Source organism: Ambystoma mexicanum, chromosome 1q, assembly GCF_040938575.1.
Source record: "Ambystoma mexicanum isolate Mex_15411 chromosome 1q, UKY_AmexF1_1, whole genome shotgun sequence".
Classification (NCBI taxonomy): domain Eukaryota; kingdom Metazoa; phylum Chordata; class Amphibia; order Caudata; family Ambystomatidae; genus Ambystoma; species Ambystoma mexicanum.
This window is the reverse complement of record NC_090922.1, coordinates 1,238,789,979-1,238,809,585: the sequence shown is the minus strand read 5'-3', so window position 1 is coordinate 1,238,809,585 and position 19,607 is coordinate 1,238,789,979. Positions and strand designations below refer to the sequence as shown.

The following is a 19,607-nucleotide window of genomic DNA, read 5'->3' as shown; positions in this document are numbered from 1 at the left end:
CCAACCTGCAAAGGGACCCAGGGAGCTAATTACGGTACTGCAATTTGCGAGACCGTAATTAGCGCCTTCCCCATTCCCATTGAGCCCTATGGGGCAAAAATGGGAATGGGGAAGGGCAATGGTGGAAGGGGGAATTACCGCCCCGCCAACCTTGGAATGGGGCGGTAATTCCCCTTTCCGCCAAGGCGGTGCCGGTATTTTACCGCCATGAACCATGGCACTAATAGCGCCATGGTTCTCCGCCATCCGTGTAATGAGGCCCTTAGTGTTTTCCTGCACTGCTTGATTGTTCCTCAGAAGTGCATCTGCAGCTTTTGTTTGTCAACAAAGAACACACACACCAATACTCTTTATATTTCTGAGCAATATGTTTCATTTAAAAGATCAACAATATTGAAGGAAACTATACATATACAAATATTTTAGCAGTGCTCTATCAGTTCAAAAGCTCTTTAAGGGACAATAGCATGCACATTTGATTTGAGGACACACATGAAAAGAGCCTCAATACAAATTTTGTGCCAACTAACAGGAGGAGTGCAGTGATATACAAATGTACTAACAAATGTGATTGGAAAATAAATAATTTGGAAAAACGAAACAGTTACTGGTGTCGTGATGGATTGCTACAGTTGTTCATTCTAAACTGTTGATTGTGTTTGATATCACATTTATGTACTTATTTTCATGTTGCTACATAATTGAATTTTCACATTTTTGTTTCAGATTAATCAGTACACTAGGAAGCCTAACCTGATCAGGAAAGGTGGTCTCCCGTAACTCCAGGTCTTCTTCAGCATACGTCAAAATGGTCTTCAAAGAACGCCGTAAAAACTCTTCATTAAAGGTCTGCGATGTCCCCACAAGGGATGAAAGTGACATGGTCACTTGCATTTTCACTCTGGCAAAATTCTAATGTGAAATGTATAAAATAAGTCATATTTAATATTAACATCTGTGATGTAAGCCTACATGTAAACAGTATGATCCATCACAAAGAGACTTACAGTTCATGGTTACAGTTATTTGTAAATATTGTTTTCAGCTTTGAAATTAAAATACGCCTGCTACAGAGCGCACTCCAATATTTGGAATGTGCCTCTTAACCTATGTAGAGTTAAATGGAAATAAAGATACTTTTAACCAGATATTTCTACACATTTGATGTCATTGATGATGCTACCTGGAGAGCAAAGACCTTACACTTTCAGTATTATTCCACAGAAAATATGACAGAATGCAATGTTAGAATATGGAATATAAATCACAATAAAAGTACACCTACATATGGAAAGAATAACCTTTTGTTTGATTACTATTATATTTACTTAAATTAGACATTCTATCTGCTACATGTCTCAGTATATATCTCATGCTGCTAATGTATTAGTTGTGAACTTTAATTCACCTGAAACCATATGGTTGTGCAAAACAACCATTACTCGGCTACAACGAAAGCGAACATCTCCAGACCCCTAATAACATACCACTTAGAATGAATGAAACAACAACAGGCACTCGATTCAAACTCCAAAGATAACATTAGATACCCACACTATAGCTGAAATCCATGAAAAAGTATTATCTTATTTTTTTTCAAGCTAATCTCAAAGACTCCCTTGAAGTGATTAATGGATGTCTGGTCGACAAGTATGTACATCTCATAAGCAGATGTCTGGAAAGGTTAATTGACCTTCAACCTTCGAAAGCATTAAGCCAGCGAAAGAATCTACACCTGTTCCATTAGCCCATAGTAATAAAGAATGCATTTGCTAATTCATGATTATTGTCAAGTTAAACGATCTTTTCAAACAGCAGATGGTTTCAACACATACTGATCAAGCAACACAAATGTGGTGTAGCTAATGTATAATAAGAGTCAGCTTTAAAAATGTGCAGGATTGATGAAAATGGAAAATAACATTTCAACTACAACTATTGCACCATTTGCCTCATTGAAGACTCCCAATACAAATCTAAATTCACATTAAAAGGGGAATAATCTGTGTATAAACAATGCTATACTAAAATGAGTGATTTGTGCATAATGTGCATATTTTAATAACTTCCTTATGCATGAGGTGGCAGAAATATAAACAATACCTTCAGATGTATAACATCGCTATGAATATGAACCTGAATGTGTTATTTTTTATATTTATATCACATGTCTATGTAAAGTATTATTCAAAAAATGAATATTTCTCTTGAGCATTATTTTGCACTCCTAATGGGGGTTAAGTTTGTAGCCGACACATTCCCCTTATGACACATCAATTCAATGGGTCTGTAGAAGCAAGGAAGAAGGCCCCATTGGGTGTGAGAAAGTGAAGGGAACCAATCACAGGGTCTATCCAATCCAAAATGGTGAGTCAAATGATGTTGTATGGGTGTGGTTTACACTAGTATAAAAAGTAATTTTTAAATAGAAAAAGAGGAAAAGGAAGGATGGAGGTGAATCAGATCATCTAGGCCCCTAGGACTTTCCCAATTTCAACCAGTGGACAGCGGCAACCAAAGTGAGAACTTGAAACAGGCCAGGGGCTCTGTTTCTTGTCAATATACATGAAAGATATCCACAGTATTTAAATATAATTCCCTTAAAATTGTACTCTGAAAAAAAGAGGAAAGGAGCAGTCATTTCACTTTCCAAACTAAGTGTAATAATGAATTCCCTAGGCTAGTTTCCCAGAACCTGTGGTTGCATGATCCAATTTCATTGATTTGACAAGGGATTCAAAAAGGCTAGTATTAAGTTGCCTATTGAACAATTACATTTCAGGAAATAGAATAATTTCCAAAGAATATAAAATAGAGGGAGGATTATGATGTGAAATGTATTTCCTGCAAATTGACTTTTAAACTACTTGTAATTTGCTCTTTCATACATATAATTCTGATGTTTGTATCTTGTTAGATTAACAAGCTGTGCATAGGCCGACATCTAGTGGAAGCTGTGGAGTATTACCCTTGTTGTTTTCGAAACTCTAAAAGGGACGTCGACAGGGCGTGCAAGTAATACTATCCCTAGTGTGACATCCACTGTGCCCATGATCCCTCACGCGTCAAGGTCCATCAGATTGTTATTTTTCTGACATGAGGTAGCATGTGGTGTACCGTGAGTACAGTTGTATCCAAGCAGATACCTATCGGACAAGCTCATAATCATCCATGCACCTTCTCTCCGAGGGGAGGAAGGGTGGGTGCATGTGAATCTAAGCAGATACAAGCATCAGAAATACGATTACGGTGAGTAATGTATCCCTTCGGAGACTTGTGGAATCTGCTTAGATCACATGCTGTGCATAGATCAGCAAGCAGTGTTAGAAGGAGGTGGGATGTGAGAAGGTTCATGAGCGAATAAATGTCTAAGAACCGCTTGTCCCACTTGTGTATTTGTCTTGGAATGAGTGTCAATGCAGTGAAAGTATGTATTGAGCTCCATGTAGCTGCTTTGCAAATACTGTCTAAAGGGACATTTGCAATGAAAGTCAGGGTGGCTCCTGTGCCTCTTGTGGAATGAGCCCTGGGCGTAAAAGGCAGTGTCTTATTTGATAGGGAATAGCGGAGTTGTATACATCTGACTATCCACCTAGAGATGGCATTTATTTAGATGCGGTCACCTTCTCTGCCTGGCGCTATGGAGACAAACAATTGATCTGTTTTTCTAAGCGGTCTGGTCTTGTCTACATAGTAAAGGACCGCCCTCCTCACATCTAGTGTGTGGAGATTTAACCCAGCTGAGCTGTTGGGTTCCTGGAAGAAAGCTGGTAGCTTAATTGACTGGTTTACAGAAATTTGGAAATGAATTTAGGGGAGAATCTAGGGTGAGTATGTAAAACCAGCGTGTCTTTGTGTACAACAAAGAAAGGATCCTGCACTGGCAATGCTTGTATTTCACTAACTCTTCTTATGGAAGTGATAGCCACTAAGAGGGCAGTCTTGTAAGTCAGGAGTTTTCGACTAGACTTATGCATTGGCTCAAAAGGGGGTCCCATGAGCTTAGCGAGTACCACGATGAGATCCCATCCCAGCAGCGGGTTTGAAATAGGAGGGTGGAGTCTCTTTACTCCTTCGATTAATGCTTTGATGACAGGTACTTTCCACCATGAGACCTTATTATGGGAAGTGGTGTAGGCTGATAAAGCCGCCAGGTGGACTTTTAGGGAGTTGAATACTAACCCTGCATCTAGCAAATGGAGCATATAAGTTAGAATGTGGGTAGGAGTACATTCTATGGGGTTAATTTGTTTAGACTGGGACCAAATTATGAATCTTCTCCATTTGTCAAAGTAACAGTGCCTAGTGTTTGGTTTTCTTGATTCTTTTAAGATACCCATGCATCTCTGTGGCAGGTTAAGATGTCCGAACTCTATGATCTCAGGAGCCATGCTGCCAAGTTCATTGAGTGAGGGTGCGGGGGCACTGTTAATCCCTCGTGCTGAGTGAGTAGATTGTACGGGCACAGGAGTTTGATGGGATCGCACATCGCCAGTTTGCGCAGATGTGGATACCATGGTTGTCTTGCCCACATAGGAGCAACTAGGTTGAGCGTCACTACTTTCCTCATGAGAGGTGTTGGGGGAAAAGCCTAAGCAAACTTCCCTGACCAGTTCATCCATAGGGTGTGCCCCTTGGAGCCTGGCTGGGGGAATCTGGATGCGAAGTCTGGGCATTGACCGTTTTCGCTTGTAGCTAACATGTCTATTCTAGGGAAACCCCATTAAGAGAAGAGGTTTTCTACGACCTTTTCATGTAGACACCACTAGTGTTCGTCTGGTAGGGGATCTCTGCTCAATGAGTCTGCTAGAGAGATGAGTTCCCCTGGAACATGTTGTGACGATCAGAACATCTTCCGTTTGAGTGCCCATTTCCAAATTTGCTGCGCACGTCTGGACAGATTTGGCGAACGTGTGCCCCCCTGTTTGTTGATATAAAACATTGCTGTAGTGCTGTTTGTCAAGATTTGCACAGATTGGTTCGTTAAACGGGATGCGAATGCCCGAAGGGCTTTGAATACCGCCAGAATCTCAAGTAGATTGATGTGGTTCTGAGCTGCCGTACAAGACCACAGACCCTGAGCTGTGTGGTGACGGTAGTGAGCCGCCGACCCCGATAGAATGGTGTCCGTCATGACAATCACCTGTTTATCTGGATCGCAGAAGGGTTTACCCTTCATCGAATTTTCCCTTGTCCACCAGTGAAGACTTTGTACAAGTGTTGGCAAAATTACCACTAGATCGTCTCACTTATCACTTGCCTGAAACCATTGTTTTGCCAACCACTCGTACATGGGACGCATGCACAGGCGCGCCTTAGGAACCAGGTATATGCAAGAGGCCATCATGCTTAGCAAACGCATAGCTTTGCTCACCCTTACCTGGCGTCCGGCCTGATAATGCGGCCTGATAATGCTCTATTTGCAGGAACATATTTTGGACTCTTTCCTATGACGGAAAGACCAGCCCCTCTTGTGTGTTTAAGACAGATCCTAGAAACTGTTTGGAAGTGCTTAGCACTAGTCTTGACTTTTTCTCGTTGATGGAGAAGCCCAATTGAAAGAGAAGGTTGATTGTTCTTTGAATGTTTTGTCTGCAAATTAGGGGGGACTCTCCTGTAATGAGCCAGTCGTCCAGGTAATGGTACACTGGGATTGCCTCCCTAAGTAGGTGCGCTGCCACCACCGCCAGTACCTTTGTGAATATGCTTGGAGCAGAGGCCATTCCAAAGGGCAGCACTTTGAATTGGTAGTGCTGTTTCGCTATCTTGAAACGCAAGAATCTTCTGTGCGCTGGGAACATTGAAATATGAAAATAGGCATCTTTCATATCCAGTGTTGCCATGTAATCCCCCTTTTTTAGTAGAGGGATTACCCCTTGTAGCGTAGTCATGCAGAACTTTTGTGGCTTGACATATTTGTTTGCAGGGCGCAAATCTAATGCTGGGTGCATTGTTATATTTTTCTTTGGCACATGGAAGTAAGTTGAGTAAATACCATTGTTAACCTGGTTGGCCGGGACAACTTCGATGGCATCCTTTATTAGAAGTGTGGCTATCTCCTCGGGGAGGATACGCTGGTGTTCTATTGAGTGGATCTTTTGTCGTGGGGGGTGGTCATGGGGTAATTGGAGGAGCTCTATACAGTATCCGCCTGCTACTGTAGACCGCACCCTTCTGTCTGAGGTAATTCCCTCCCATGCGTGGCTAAAGCTGGAAATGCGCCCTCCTACTGGAGAGGCTTGGGGGGTGCACCTGAAGCGGAATGTCACTACTTCTGAGGTGGGGTGCTACCTTGAGAGGAGTTGCCCCTCCCACGAACACGACCTCTGCGCTGTCGTCTAGGATAGCCCTGGAAAGACTGACCTTGATTATTTCCCCAGGAGGAGCCTTGGTTTTGACTGTAATTGGATCCCTTTTGAGAACCTTGTCCGCGAAAACAGCGAAAATTGCCATTACCCCTTTGGCCGGGTGGCTTGTTGGTGAGTTGGCCCAACGATTTAAGTGTGTCATACTCGTCCTTGGCTGTCTTAAGCGCATCCTCGACAGCCTTGCCAAAGAGCAAATTGGGTTCAATAGGCATGTTAATAAGGGTGGCCTGCGTTTCTGGTCTGAAACCTAATTGCCGCAGCCACGCATGATGTTTAATAACAGTACCCTGAGCAATGATTCTTCCGGCACTGTCCGCCGCATCAAGGTTGGTCTTAAGTAAGCAGCTTGACACTGCCCTCCCTTCTGTGGCCACCTCTGCTAGCTGGGACTTCTGTGGTTCTGGGGCAGACGATTGTAAAGGACCGAAGGAGGGTGTCTGTACTCCTGCTCCCTATATGGCAGAGGAGAGGCACAGAGGATCCCAGCCAAGATTCTCTATTGTTGGTAACAATGGACGAGCAATCAAGGCCTAGCTTCTCAGTAGGTGATGCTGGTTGGTTCTTAAGTTCAGTGTTGTCCCAAGCACCTACAAAGGAATGTCCACACACTATGCGAGTGAAAACACAGCTATTTATATAAATAAGGTTCACGTTATATACACAATCACAATAACACACTTTGTGCTCTGACAATTCTAAAATAGTAAATATATACAGTTCTAGGTGCTACTACAATTATTCTGATTCCATTAAAATGCATAAACTGTACCCAGTTCAAATAGCATACCAATCAACACAGCAAAACGATATCAACCATAGATTTAAGAGGAAAACAAGTTGGTTAGACAATTGGCAGAATACTGAGCCCCTACCGTCAGGCACAGTTCTGTATGACGATCCCCCCCACCTGGGCAACCTGTAAATGAAGATGCACTACAAGCCCAGTCCATATATTGTCTATTAAAGTCTTATTTTCTTCTATAGTTCTGCACCCCAAATGTACCTTGTGTTGTAGAGTTCTTTGTTGGGGAATCGACCAGCCCTTCTTGAGAGCACTCCCTTTCAGGCAGGAGCCACGGGTCGTCGAACTTCCGAGATGAAGGAAGGGTGAACGTTGTCATTGAGGCAGCAGCTTCGCCGATGGTTCATTGCCTCAAAGAGTCAGTGAAGAACTTTGGCCCAGCAAGGGCGTCAGCGTCTGGCATCGGCGGGGGCGTGACCATGGCTGGCTCAAGTAGCTACATCTGCGTCTCTCAGGTCTTCGGGTGGCGGGAAACCCACTGGCGGATTTTGCTTGGTTCGTCGACGGCCTTGGCTTTCTCCGGCAGGACGAAATCGGTCGACGATGATGAACAAGCGAGTTCTTCGATCAAATGTTCTTAGGCAAAGGGAGCACTGCGGCTCCAGTCGGCGCCGGTGGTCGTCGACGGTGGGTGACTATCCGGTGCTGCTCTTCGTTCTCCTTGGTGGTCCCCTTCTTCGGCCGGCACCCTTTCGTAGGTCTGTCTACCAGGGAGCTTTGGCAAAGATCAGCTGGTGCACGATGGTCCCTCGTAGCTTGGGGAGAGATCTCCTAGCCAGGTCCTCTCTTGGATCAGTTCTTGAAGGCACAGCAGCTTTCAGATTGCAAGGAAGGGAACAACGGTTCACCACCTTCTTCCGGCTCGGCTTCGAGAGTAAGCATCAAGTATCAACTTCAGCTTCTGAACGGCGTCAGTTTCAATGTCAGTTTCTACTTCAGCTTCTGAACGATTTCTAGCAGTGAGAGGCCCCAGATATAATGTTGATCTCCCATTCACTCTGCTGGGTCACACTCAGGCAACCAATCATTCAGAAGGGCATTCAGGCAGCCGATCAGGCGCACAGTGCATTCAGGCCATTCGTCCCCATCCAGACACTCACAACACAGAATGTGGATTCGGAAAAGCACTCTGCCATTCAGCACTACACACTGCATTCATACCAGTTTCAGGCAGGGCTGTCTCAATCAGTATGTCAAACACCAGATACTAGACATCCATGACACAGAATGCATATTCGTCACACACTCCATTCACCCAGGTCCCACCCCACAGGCGTACCCACAACATACAGTCATTGGGAAGGCTCCAGCCAGTCTGGCCTGGACTTCCCCACAACACCATATATGGAAATTCTACCCAACAGCCAGTCAGGGGGAAGGGATAGAGTCAGGGCTTCCCGGGACTTCGGGAAAAGTAAGGTAACGGGCGATAGAAAGCAAGAGGCCACAGGGGCCATCTTGTCTCAATCAGGAATTCACTGATTCCAATGACAGGGTCTGGCCATCCCAAAAAGGAGGATACTCAGGGCACCTGTCAATTCAGCACTAAGCTGCCACCAGCCCGTACCCTGCTCTGTGGGCCACACACAGGTGCCCAAAAACATACACTAGGAGTACAGGGTCGTACTCCCACCCATGTGTGCCATAAGGGTATCCCAGGGGTCTGTTCACCAAACCAAATACAGGAAGAGCTGCGCCGCCAGGAGTCCCACGTGAACACCTGCACAGAAAACAAGACAGAACACATTATAAAAAGTAATAAAGGACCAGGATACAGAGGCCCTGTCCTCCGATGTATTTTCAGCATCACGCCGATAGTAGAGCCGACACTTCCTCCCATTTGTGGCAGTTGTAACTGGCCAAAAGGGTTGCACTGTTTGCAGTTGTGGTTTGCTAAGCCGCGGAGGAGGCGACCTTTCTACCCATGGTGTAAACCTTTTTGCTTTCCTTGTCGGGTGGGGCCTCAGAGGAAGCAAGGCAGGGGCCTGCTCTTTTCCTAGTTGTAGTTACAACTAATGAGCCTGGCTTCAGCTGCCCTCTAATATACAGTAGGTCTGAAGGTGCTGGTTTAAAGAGCTTTTCTACATGTGGGTTTACAGCTCGTGTGAGGTTAGGGGCTTCTAATGACGGTTGTATCCTGTGCTGCATAGACTTGAGTAGAGGAATAAACTGGCCATTGTTTTCTTGTCCCCAAGGATCTGTTATACAAAGTCCTTATCCTCCTGTACCTCCTGGGTGTCAATTTGAAAGTGCTCTGCTGCTGTGGCTAGCACCTCATTAAGAAGGGGTTGGTTGTCAATAGGAGAATCAATGATAGGAGGGTCCTGGTCAATAGGTGACTATTGGATACATATTGGCCTCTGGGCCAGTCTCTTGTTCCTCATCATCCCCATAATAAGGGTCTGCTGCCTCCTCATCGTACTGAGGGTCAGCTGCCTCTACAATTGAGAGGTCTTTGTGTTCAGAGTCCGGGTCATAGAGCTCTATGACTGTGCTACACACTGGAATTTCTGTACGAGACCTTTTAGTAGGGGGTTGAGAAGGTTGGCAGAGACTTGTGACCCAGAGGGAGCTGAAGTGGGGGGAGTGGAGTCAAAACTCTGGAAGTATGCAGGGTCCTTTTCGTAGAAATTGTCCATAAAGGACATTCTTTTCATGACCCTGTCTATGTCTTGTGAAGACCATTCTGCTGAATTTGGGATTACCAAGGGTTGGGAAGGAAGTCATAAGTCTTCATCTGTGGGAGGAATCAGATGTGTTAGGCTTAGCCTCTACAGGTTTATCCTTATAAGAAATAGGCCTAGATTGTTTAGGTTTTTCTTTATGAGGAGTTTATTTCCTTATGAGGGCTTTTATCCCTATGAGGGGTCTTGGAGGACTTCTTTTTATGCTCTTTCTCCCCCCCCCTTGACGCCCAGAAACGTGTCTACCCGACTTCTTGGGGCCTACTACCTGATCAGACGAAGCGCAACGACTTTCGGATGCGGGTAGGACCAAGGCCTTGTCTGCGGACGATCGGCCCTCGGAGGGAGTTTTACACGCGCCAAACTCGCTGTCTTTCGGTGGTTGGGACCTGTCGTGCGGCGATCTCGAGTGAGAATGCCAAGAGGACAGGGACTCAACTGACCTTTCCCTGGGTGCTGTGCGTTGTCGACCGGTAGACCCATGTGTCCAGTCTCGACTTGGGGTTATGTGTTTAGTGGTGGATTTTAGTGTGCTTCCGCTGCCGGGTGTAGTCCCCACAACAGGGCCGCCGGCCTGCGTTTGGGTAGTGGAAGCTACCCCATCGCCCTCGCCATCCGAAACGGCGGTGTTGCTGCAAATCACTGAAAGCACCTTCTACATCCATGGCCTCGAGCTGCCTGGCGTAGTGTGCCCAGTGTTTTGTTGATCGGTCTTGGGCTTGAAGAGCCTACACGCTCGACAAGACCCCTCGACGTGGTCTCTTTGGAGACACAAGTTACAGACTAAATGCTTATCGACCCATAGAACTTTTAGATTGCACTTGGGGCAACATTTAAATGGGATCTTGTGCATAACTACAAACTATGGCAGCTCAGAGAAAATAGCGTAAGGAAATGGGCATATACATCCTGAAATGACCTCCACCCTCTCTCCCTAATGTCTGGGCTGAGGTCCAGGGAAGCCTTCCACGGCCAAACGGTCCATCGCGGTAGTCTTTCGACGGGCAGTCACTTTGTCTTCACTGGCTTGATGTTTCGATGGTCGGTGAAGTAAAGGATAGAAAGAATGAACTATAGGTAATTGAAATAAGTAAATCGATTTACGCCGAAAGTGGAACTCTGCTATACGCGTCCATCTAGAATGGCGGAAAAAAAAATCTGAGGGACCTCGGCGCGTGAGGGATCATGGGTACAGTGGACGTCACACTAGGGATAGTATTACTGGCATGCCCTGTCGACGTCCCTTTTCGAGTTTCGAAAGCAACAACTGTAATACTCTGCAGCTTCCACTAGATGTCGGCCTATGCACAGCGTGTGATCTAAGCAGATTCCACAAGCCTCAGAAATATATATATATATTGAAAAAAAGGACCAACAGGAAAAACAACCACTCAATTCCAATGTGATTTCAATGAGATGTGTTCTAGTTGCAAGGAGAAAAGAGACGGCACTCAGTTTTGAAAAAGGGGTAAAAAATATTTTTTATTAGCAACTGTTATAAAACCATGGTAAAAACCCAGTAATATCATGATCTTAACAATTAGAAGTACCTGTGAAAATGGGTTAGAATCACCACACTTTACGTCCTTCTATGGACTTCATTAGGCTGATAATAAAAGTAAAACCGCTTGGTTTCCTTATTTGAATAATGAGCATGTATCAGACACGTATCAGGCAATCACATGATAGTCTCATGCTCATCTCTCAAAACTCTCAGTAAATGTAGGTATACTGTTGCAGTCATTTCGACCTATTCAAACTTTGCCCTCTAATAGATGTAAAGTACTAAAATACTTTATGAATTAAAAACAATGTTGTAAGCTTTGCTACATTTCAATTCTACGATTGCCTATGCATGTGGCTCATCTTTGTTGGTTATTAAAGTACAAATGAACCAAGTAAAGTGCTTGTGCATGATTTACAATTATTGCATCATGCTCTTATTTTATCTAGTGCTGTTTATTCCAGGTACAGTAATGCGAACGTGCAAATTAGCTTCCCATAGTGTTGTGCAAAACATGCAAATTGGTTAATTGTGCAAATAACGCTTTAAAAATATTGTAGCAATAATGGAATTGCAATTTCATGCTTTTCTAACAGTGCATTCATGAACAGTTCATAGTAATTCAAGTGTTAATACCATCAGTTCTCAGATGGATATCATTCTGATATGCAGTGCAACACAGTGTTCCAGGAAACATTGATGTTGTACTGAGATAAATGTCAGTATAGTTCTGACTCACAATAGACCTGAATCTACACTGGATTCACAGGTAAATATATGTAGGTGTGTATAATGTCAATCTCACAATGCTGTATCACATTCAATATGCTAACACTTTTGAATTGAGCACACCACCCTTTTGGCTGACATATTAGTTGGCACATTCATGGACTGGCACATTACTGACAATTCACAATTGAGCCCTAGTGACTAATATATATGAAATTAAGCCGGATACCATTAGCCAATGATGACAGGCTAATGTGGACAGCTAGTGATGACATTATCTAAGAAAAAACATACAGCTCATCACTATTATGTCCTCTTGGCTTCAACATTTCCATTTCAATAAGTCTAGACTCTAAGCCTCTCAGTTGCTTTTCTCGGTCTCATTTATGCTTTTGCTCTAAAGTGTAACTGGCATCCTTCTTTTTGATCGCCCTGTAGTGTTGCAAGATTCTTAACTTGAGAGGTACTTTGGTAGAACCATTGTACCTCATCTTTCATGGGCAATCTTTATAGTAAACCACAAAATTCGTTATGCATGTAATAATTTGTTCAATATGCCATACTTTGTGGTCTCCATAAAGTATGCTATTCCTATTTAGGGCTAAATTACAAGCCTTACATTTGTAGGATGGTTGGAAGCCATTGTTTAGCTTGGAGTTATTGGGCCATAACAATTGTTGTTGTTGACCCTCTTCTTTAAGCATGCACTGTACTAAGCATTTCACTCAGCACATCCTAGAACCTACCCACATTAAAGGAAGGACACTTGACTGGCTAGCCGATACCCATTGCAACATCAATGTACTATCTAATGCACCCTGCTTATGGTCTGACCACCATATCATTACCTTTATGATTGAAGCAGCCTCACGCCCTCTACCTACAATGGCTCAGGCCCTCCTTACTAGAAACAAAAGGGACATAACTAGAGAGACATTACTCCCTCTTTTACTCCCCTCCCTTAACAATGTGGCATACTCCTGCTCTGATCCTACAATCCTAGCAGACACTTACAACCAAGCGATGCTCTCAGCTTTAAACTCTATCGCCCCCATTAAACTGAGAAAACCTAAACCTCATGCGCACCTTAACTCCCGGTTTATACCGCAGTTAAGAGTGCTCTGCAAAGCTAAACGTTGCGCAGAAAATTGTTGGAGAAGCCATCAGTCTGATGCTCACAAGAATGGCCTTATCCTAGCCACCCTTAACTATAAAGAAGCCATCTACCATGCCAAAAAAGAGTCTTTTAATACCTGCATCATGCGAACAGACTTGAATACCAAAGAACTATTCAAGATCCTAAAGGAACTTGAATCTCCTGCCACACCTCCTGACACTTGTATTAAAGATAGCAATTGGTGCACTAATATCCAGACACCATTATTGAATAAAATCTCTTCCCTCCAATCTAAAATGAAAGATAAACAAAACGGACTGAAGCTGGATAATCGTCAGCCCACTCCAATAATGACTCTTCCCTTGGCATCACCTAAGATCAAACCGTTTGCCTTCTCGCCACTCACCATTGCCGAAGTGGAAGTCATCATCAATAGAATCAAAGTGTGCAATTGCCAAGGTGATTCCTGCCCTGCCTCCATCATCAAGGAATCGGCTCATGACCTTGCCCCTTTCATAACAGCTTTTATCAACTCCTCCTTTAAAAGAGGTATTGTTCCTGACAATCTCAAGGATGCTTGGGTAATCCCATTGTTACAAAAATCCTCCTTAGACCCGATTATACCCACTAATTACAGGCCTATCACAACTGTCCAGTTCATGGTCAAAATACTTGACTGTGCGGCCTATCTGAAGATTCAAGACTATCTGGAACTCAACAAACCCCTTTTCTGACCCCCTTTTCTAACCACCCCCAACTCTAGCTCTAACTCTAGCTAGAATGCTTATCATGTCTAAGATTGACTACTATAGTGCCCTCTATCTGGGGACCAGCCAGGCAAACCTTAAACTGCAAATTACCCAGAATAACGCCATTTAAATATTCCAAGAAACCAACACATCTCCGACATCAGGACTAACCTGCATTGGCTCCCTGTCAAACAGAGAATTGCACTGAAAACACTTGCCCTTACTCACAAATGCTTGACTAACAAGGCCCCCCTCTACCTTTCCAACCACCTTTCACTTCACACTTCCTCCCGACCCCATAGAACTGCCCAGACAGACAGCCTATCTTTGCCTAGATTTAAACTCCAAAAAGTCGGGGGTGTGAGCTTCCCTGTTCTGGCCACTAAGCTATGGAACACTCTTCCGCCCACTTTCAGGACTGAGCTCTCATTCAATTCATTCAAACTGAAAACGAAATCTTGGCTTCTCTCTCAAATCTAATCTAGCCTTCTGCCTGTAGCAACCACCAATGTTTTCTACCTCCTCTAACTCTCTCTCGCTTAAATTATGTTCCTATGTTAACTGCCTATTGTGATCACCTCAGCTTGACCAAGCCTATGCTCTGCTGCACATTTCTGTGCTTCCTGTAAGTTTACGCTTGGCTGCCTATTTTCTCTTATCTTCTGTAATTATGTCTATTATAATATACCTTATATATACAATTGTGTACTATACTGTGAATTTACGTTCATGTGTTATTTTGCATATGTTGTTCAATCTTTGTAAATATGCCTACTAAGTTCTTCGCGCCCGGATGCCTCTGGGCCTGGCGTGCGCTACAAATAAAATAAATACAAATACTAGTTTAACTTTTAGGGACAGAGCCCTGGAGTATGTGATTTGTGGACGAATAGCCAAGACTTTGCCAAGAACTTTGTCACTTTTCAGAATAGACTAGTGTTTTTTAAATATGCGTTTGATTTTTGTTGACTGCACATTATATTGTGTAATGGTGTCACCATTACTGGGTCTTTTAACCTTTTAACTGATCTTGTCTCGTTCTTAGATTTGTTTTTATCAATGGTTTTGCGTGAATAGCCTCTTATTAAAAAACGATTACCAATGGATTTAGTCACAGATCTGAAGTTGTAGTCATCTAAACAATTTCTTTTCGCCCTCAATACTTCTCCATATGGGATACTCTGTATGAGCGAATTGGGATGGCGACTCTGTGAATGTAATAAGGAGTTGGATGCTGTTGATTTCCTATATGGCTCTGATACCAATGTGTTAGTCATGACTTTGAATTTCACATCCAGAAATAACAATTCCTCACTGCTCACAGTCATATTTTATCGAATGTTATGTTCATTGATGTTCCGACAATTAACATACTCAACTAGTTTGTACATTGGAACATCCCATATGATGAATAAATCATCTATGAAACGCGGTACCAGTGTACCACATGGTTAACAAATGTACTGTGTTGTTCAGACCAAGCTATTTTGGCCTTCCACCACTCCATGAAGAGGTTAGCATAGGTGGGGGCCATACATGAACCAATGGCTGTACCAACAAGTTATTTAAAATACTTAGTTTCAAAAAGAAAAATGTTAAGGGGTTAAACAGAATTCTGGCATACATAATAGCATTTCATTTTGTAGTTTAAAACTGACTCATCAGGTGTCTAGATAAGGCTTGCACGCAGACAATCCAGATTGAGGTAAAGTGCTAGTATAGAGGGATCCAACATCAAGTGAGGCAATGATGTATTGAGGCTCCTACTTGATGTTGTTCACCTTAAGGAGGTCGGACATATCTCTTATGTAAGAGTTAAGGCTTTTCACAAAAGGCTGCAAGAATTTGTCCATAAATATAGAGGTCTTTTCCAATAATGATGACATAGAGGATACTATTGGACGACTTGGGGTCTTAATAAATCCTTGTGAACCTTGGGGACTAGGTACAGAAATTGAGTAATTGGTTGGTTATTCCTGAGAAATAAAATATCTTCCCAGTGTAATAGTCCTTTAATAAATAATCCATTTAGCAGTTCATCATAGATGTCTTTGTATCCAATAGTTCTTGTTCTGTAACAAATTGATATTCTTCAGTATTCGATAGTTGATTATTAGCTTCTATCAAATAATGGTTCTTGTCCCATATTACTACTCCTCCACCTTTATCCACTTGGCAAATAACAATGTCATTAGAAGAATGTACATTTTATATCACTTGATTTTGAGCAACACTCAAATTGTATTTGTCAGACGGAATCTGTTGACTAAGTTGTTTGAGGTCTTTAAGCAATTGCTCTTCAAATACATTGATGTTTTCATTGATAATGTTGTGACAAAATGTGGACTTGATCTTTAAATTGCTTACTGTGCTCAGATTGGTACAAATACCATACTTGCTCAATATTGCTTCTGCACTTATGTCGATAACGTCTTGGTTGGTCTTTCAAATTGTCCAAACATGTCACGGCTTTTAAGTCCCCTACTGATAAAGGACTGACTTGATTCTCTTCTGTCTGCGATGTTTGTAGATCTTTACTAACTTTGATCATATGATACTTGGCCAATTTTTATTTTCTAACAAACTTAAGGGGATAGTGGTGAAAATGAAAGTCCCAATGATAGTACTGATTGTTCAGTTGGTGTTATGATTCTGTTGGACACATTGAATATTTTGACTTTTAAGTCCTCTTGCATTGTCTTCTCACTCTGGGTCTCTGACCCCTCCCAGAGCAAGTTGTTCGGCTTGATGTTTGTTCCTCTTGTCGATCGGTTGCCTCTTCTTGTGATTTTCGTGTGATGCTTCCTCTTCCTCTTCCTGGGGGTGTGCCCCTGACCCTTCTTTCTGTTCTGCGGTCCATATGTAGAAGTTTGAACTCCTCCAGGTAGTTTAAACGAACTGCTCTTACTTCACTGCCAGTAGATTCAACTTCTGACGTGGTGGGGTCTTCCGAACATGTAATTAGAACTGCAGGATGGACTCATTTGGTGTCCAGTTGTTCCTTGATAGGATCCTCAAATCATTTGACAAAGGTATATATTGGGCCTTGATTATAGTCTTTTTTGTCTCTTAAAAATATGTGTTCATGTAGCTTTGTTCCATCTTCAAACATTTCCAGATTGTCTTCCAGTCTGCCCATTCTTTTTTTGCATTCATCCCCTTCTGAGGAGATGAAGAGTTGTTCTTCCATTGTTTCAATTTCTGTGATCAATTTCAATTGATCAGACTTGGCAAATGTAACCAATGTTGCCATCATGCTGAAAGAACACGCATTAGTATGCTGTGCCCATTCTTCCAATAAAAGAGGATCAACATCTTCATACACTGGTATGGTAAATATTCTGAGCTCTCTTGTGATTCTCCTTGCTTCTAGATATGTTTGTAACATCATAGCCTCCCGCCATTTACTCACTTCTCGATTTTTTATCTTTTCTAACTTGTCAATTTTTTGTTGTATAGTGAGTCCAGCTGATAATGTGTTGGGTTCATTTTTGTTTCCTGCAGTGATTTCTCCTTTGAACAACACCTGGGCTGCTGCTTGCTGTTTCGCCTCCACTTGTTCAGCCATATAAGATGATAAAATACCACAGGAGGCAATATTATATATGCCTCCAAAATAACGTAATGCACTTTTAATGCCAATTTTGAATACTCATATCCAAATGGTAGTGCAACTATTTATTGTTGCACTATGTGGCATTTCAAAAGAAAACCACTTACAATTAGATGTAGCACAACTGTGTGTACATTTCTCAATGTGGGCAGTGCTTACCACGGTACTTAAATTCTATCTTAATGCATAAAATTCCTGTTTTGCAGAAAAATAGTACACATATAGAAATGTGTGCGGGAAGCGGCAGCTCCTGTATAGTTTTCACGAGAACTTGGCTTAAATCTCTATGAGCGCTGCGCCTTCCTATGATTGCAATGGGGGCAAAGGGTTGAAAGTAAGCCTCTCTCATATAACTTGAAAAGAAAGGCCCAACAGGAAAAACAACCACTCAATTCCAATGAGATGTGTTCCAGTTGCAAGGAGAAAAGAGACCCTGGCACTCGGTTCTGAAAAAGGTGCAAGCATTGTTTTTATTAGCCAATGGTTATAAAACCATGGTAAAATGCATTTATAAAATGAGATAAACAACTAGAAAGTACCTCTGAAAACGGGTTAAAATCGTCACGCGTTCCATTCTTCTACGGACTTCCCCAGGTTGATAACAAAAGTAAAACCGCTGTGTTTCCTTATTTGAATAATGAGCCTCTCACGTATCAGACAATCACGTGATAGTCTCATGCTCAATGTCTCGAGGCTCTTCGTAAATGTAGGTATAATGTGGTGGCCATCTTGGGCTATTCAAACAGTGCCCTCTAATAGACGTAAAATACCAAACCCTATATGAATTAAAAACCATGTTGTGAGTTTTGCTACATTTTAATTCTACGATTGCCTGCCCGTGTGGCTCATCATTGTTGCTTATTAAAGTAGAATTTTACAGAGCAAAGTACTCATGTATAAAGGACAATTATTGCATCAAGCTCTTATTTTATCTAAAGTGCAGTGTATTACAGGTGCAATAATGTGAACGTGCAAAGCAGCTTCCCATACTGGTGTGCCAATCATGCGGTTTGGTTAAGTGTGCAAAAACGCTTTAAGCAATAATGGAATCGCAGATTCATGCTTTCCTAATAGTGCATTCATGAATAATTCATGGTAATTCAAGTGTTAATACCATCTGTTCTCAGATAGATATTCTGATATGCAGTGCAACACGGTGTTCCAGGAAACATTGATAACGTACGTAAATCCCAATATAGTTCTAACTAGTCACAATAGACCTGAATCTACATTGGATTTGCGCATCCGTTTATGTGTGTATAATGTATAATCTCACAATGCTGCACCACATTCAATATGCTAACACTTTTGTATTGAACACACCACTCTATTGGCTGACATATAAGGTGACATTTTCAAAGACTGGCATTTTACTAAAACATCACAATTATATGCATATGTTACAAGGAAATATCAACCCATTCCAACGCATTTGTCTGTGTGTTCTGATTAAAGATTCTGAATATAGTACAATGATATTTTCGTAGGATTTCTTTTGCACGGCTGAATACAATATTCAATTCATATGTGTTGATTGCTGGTTTAAAATCATAATTACTAAATGTTTCTTTTATATAAATGTGCTGTCCAAGGCGTGAAAATGCATTTAGAGGTGGATTTTATAGTACAATACCTGAACACATTTTCTACAATAGTCATTCACATCTGTTTTTCTAAGTTTCAATGTTTGTGCACATTTAAAGGATATGTTAGTGAGTGCAAAATAAGGCAAGCTGCAATGCACGTTGTAATCTGAAGTTATATGTGGTGTTTTAAAGGCGACTTCCCCCGCTCTTCAAGTTAGAGGACCACCTGCATCTCCCTGATTTATTATGTTACTTAAACTAAAATATTCCAGATTTTGGGAGGGGTTGGTTGCAGTGGAGGGCGTTATACAGCCCCTACAACCAGACATTTAACCATTTGCTCAAGCTTTACATTGTCCCACGGGTAGTGACATATTTTAAATTCGACCAATGAACGAAATGTAAATGTAATGTTCTTTAGGTCTGTGATGAAGTTCAGTTTTTATGAAAAGTCC

General features: G+C 42.3%; 1 protein-coding gene across 14 annotated transcripts in view; it reads right to left on the bottom strand.

The window, feature by feature from the left end:
- Positions 1–19,607, bottom strand: part of DOCK7 (dedicator of cytokinesis 7) — a 1,498,361-nt gene that overhangs the window by 363,683 nt on the left and 1,115,071 nt on the right. For all 14 annotated transcript variants that reach the window (XM_069642017.1, XM_069642019.1, XM_069642018.1 and 11 more), the window contains one exon: positions 754–912. In XM_069642017.1, the coding sequence (XP_069498118.1) occupies positions 754–912 (159 nt within the window). The remainder of the gene's footprint in view (positions 1–753; positions 913–19,607) is intronic.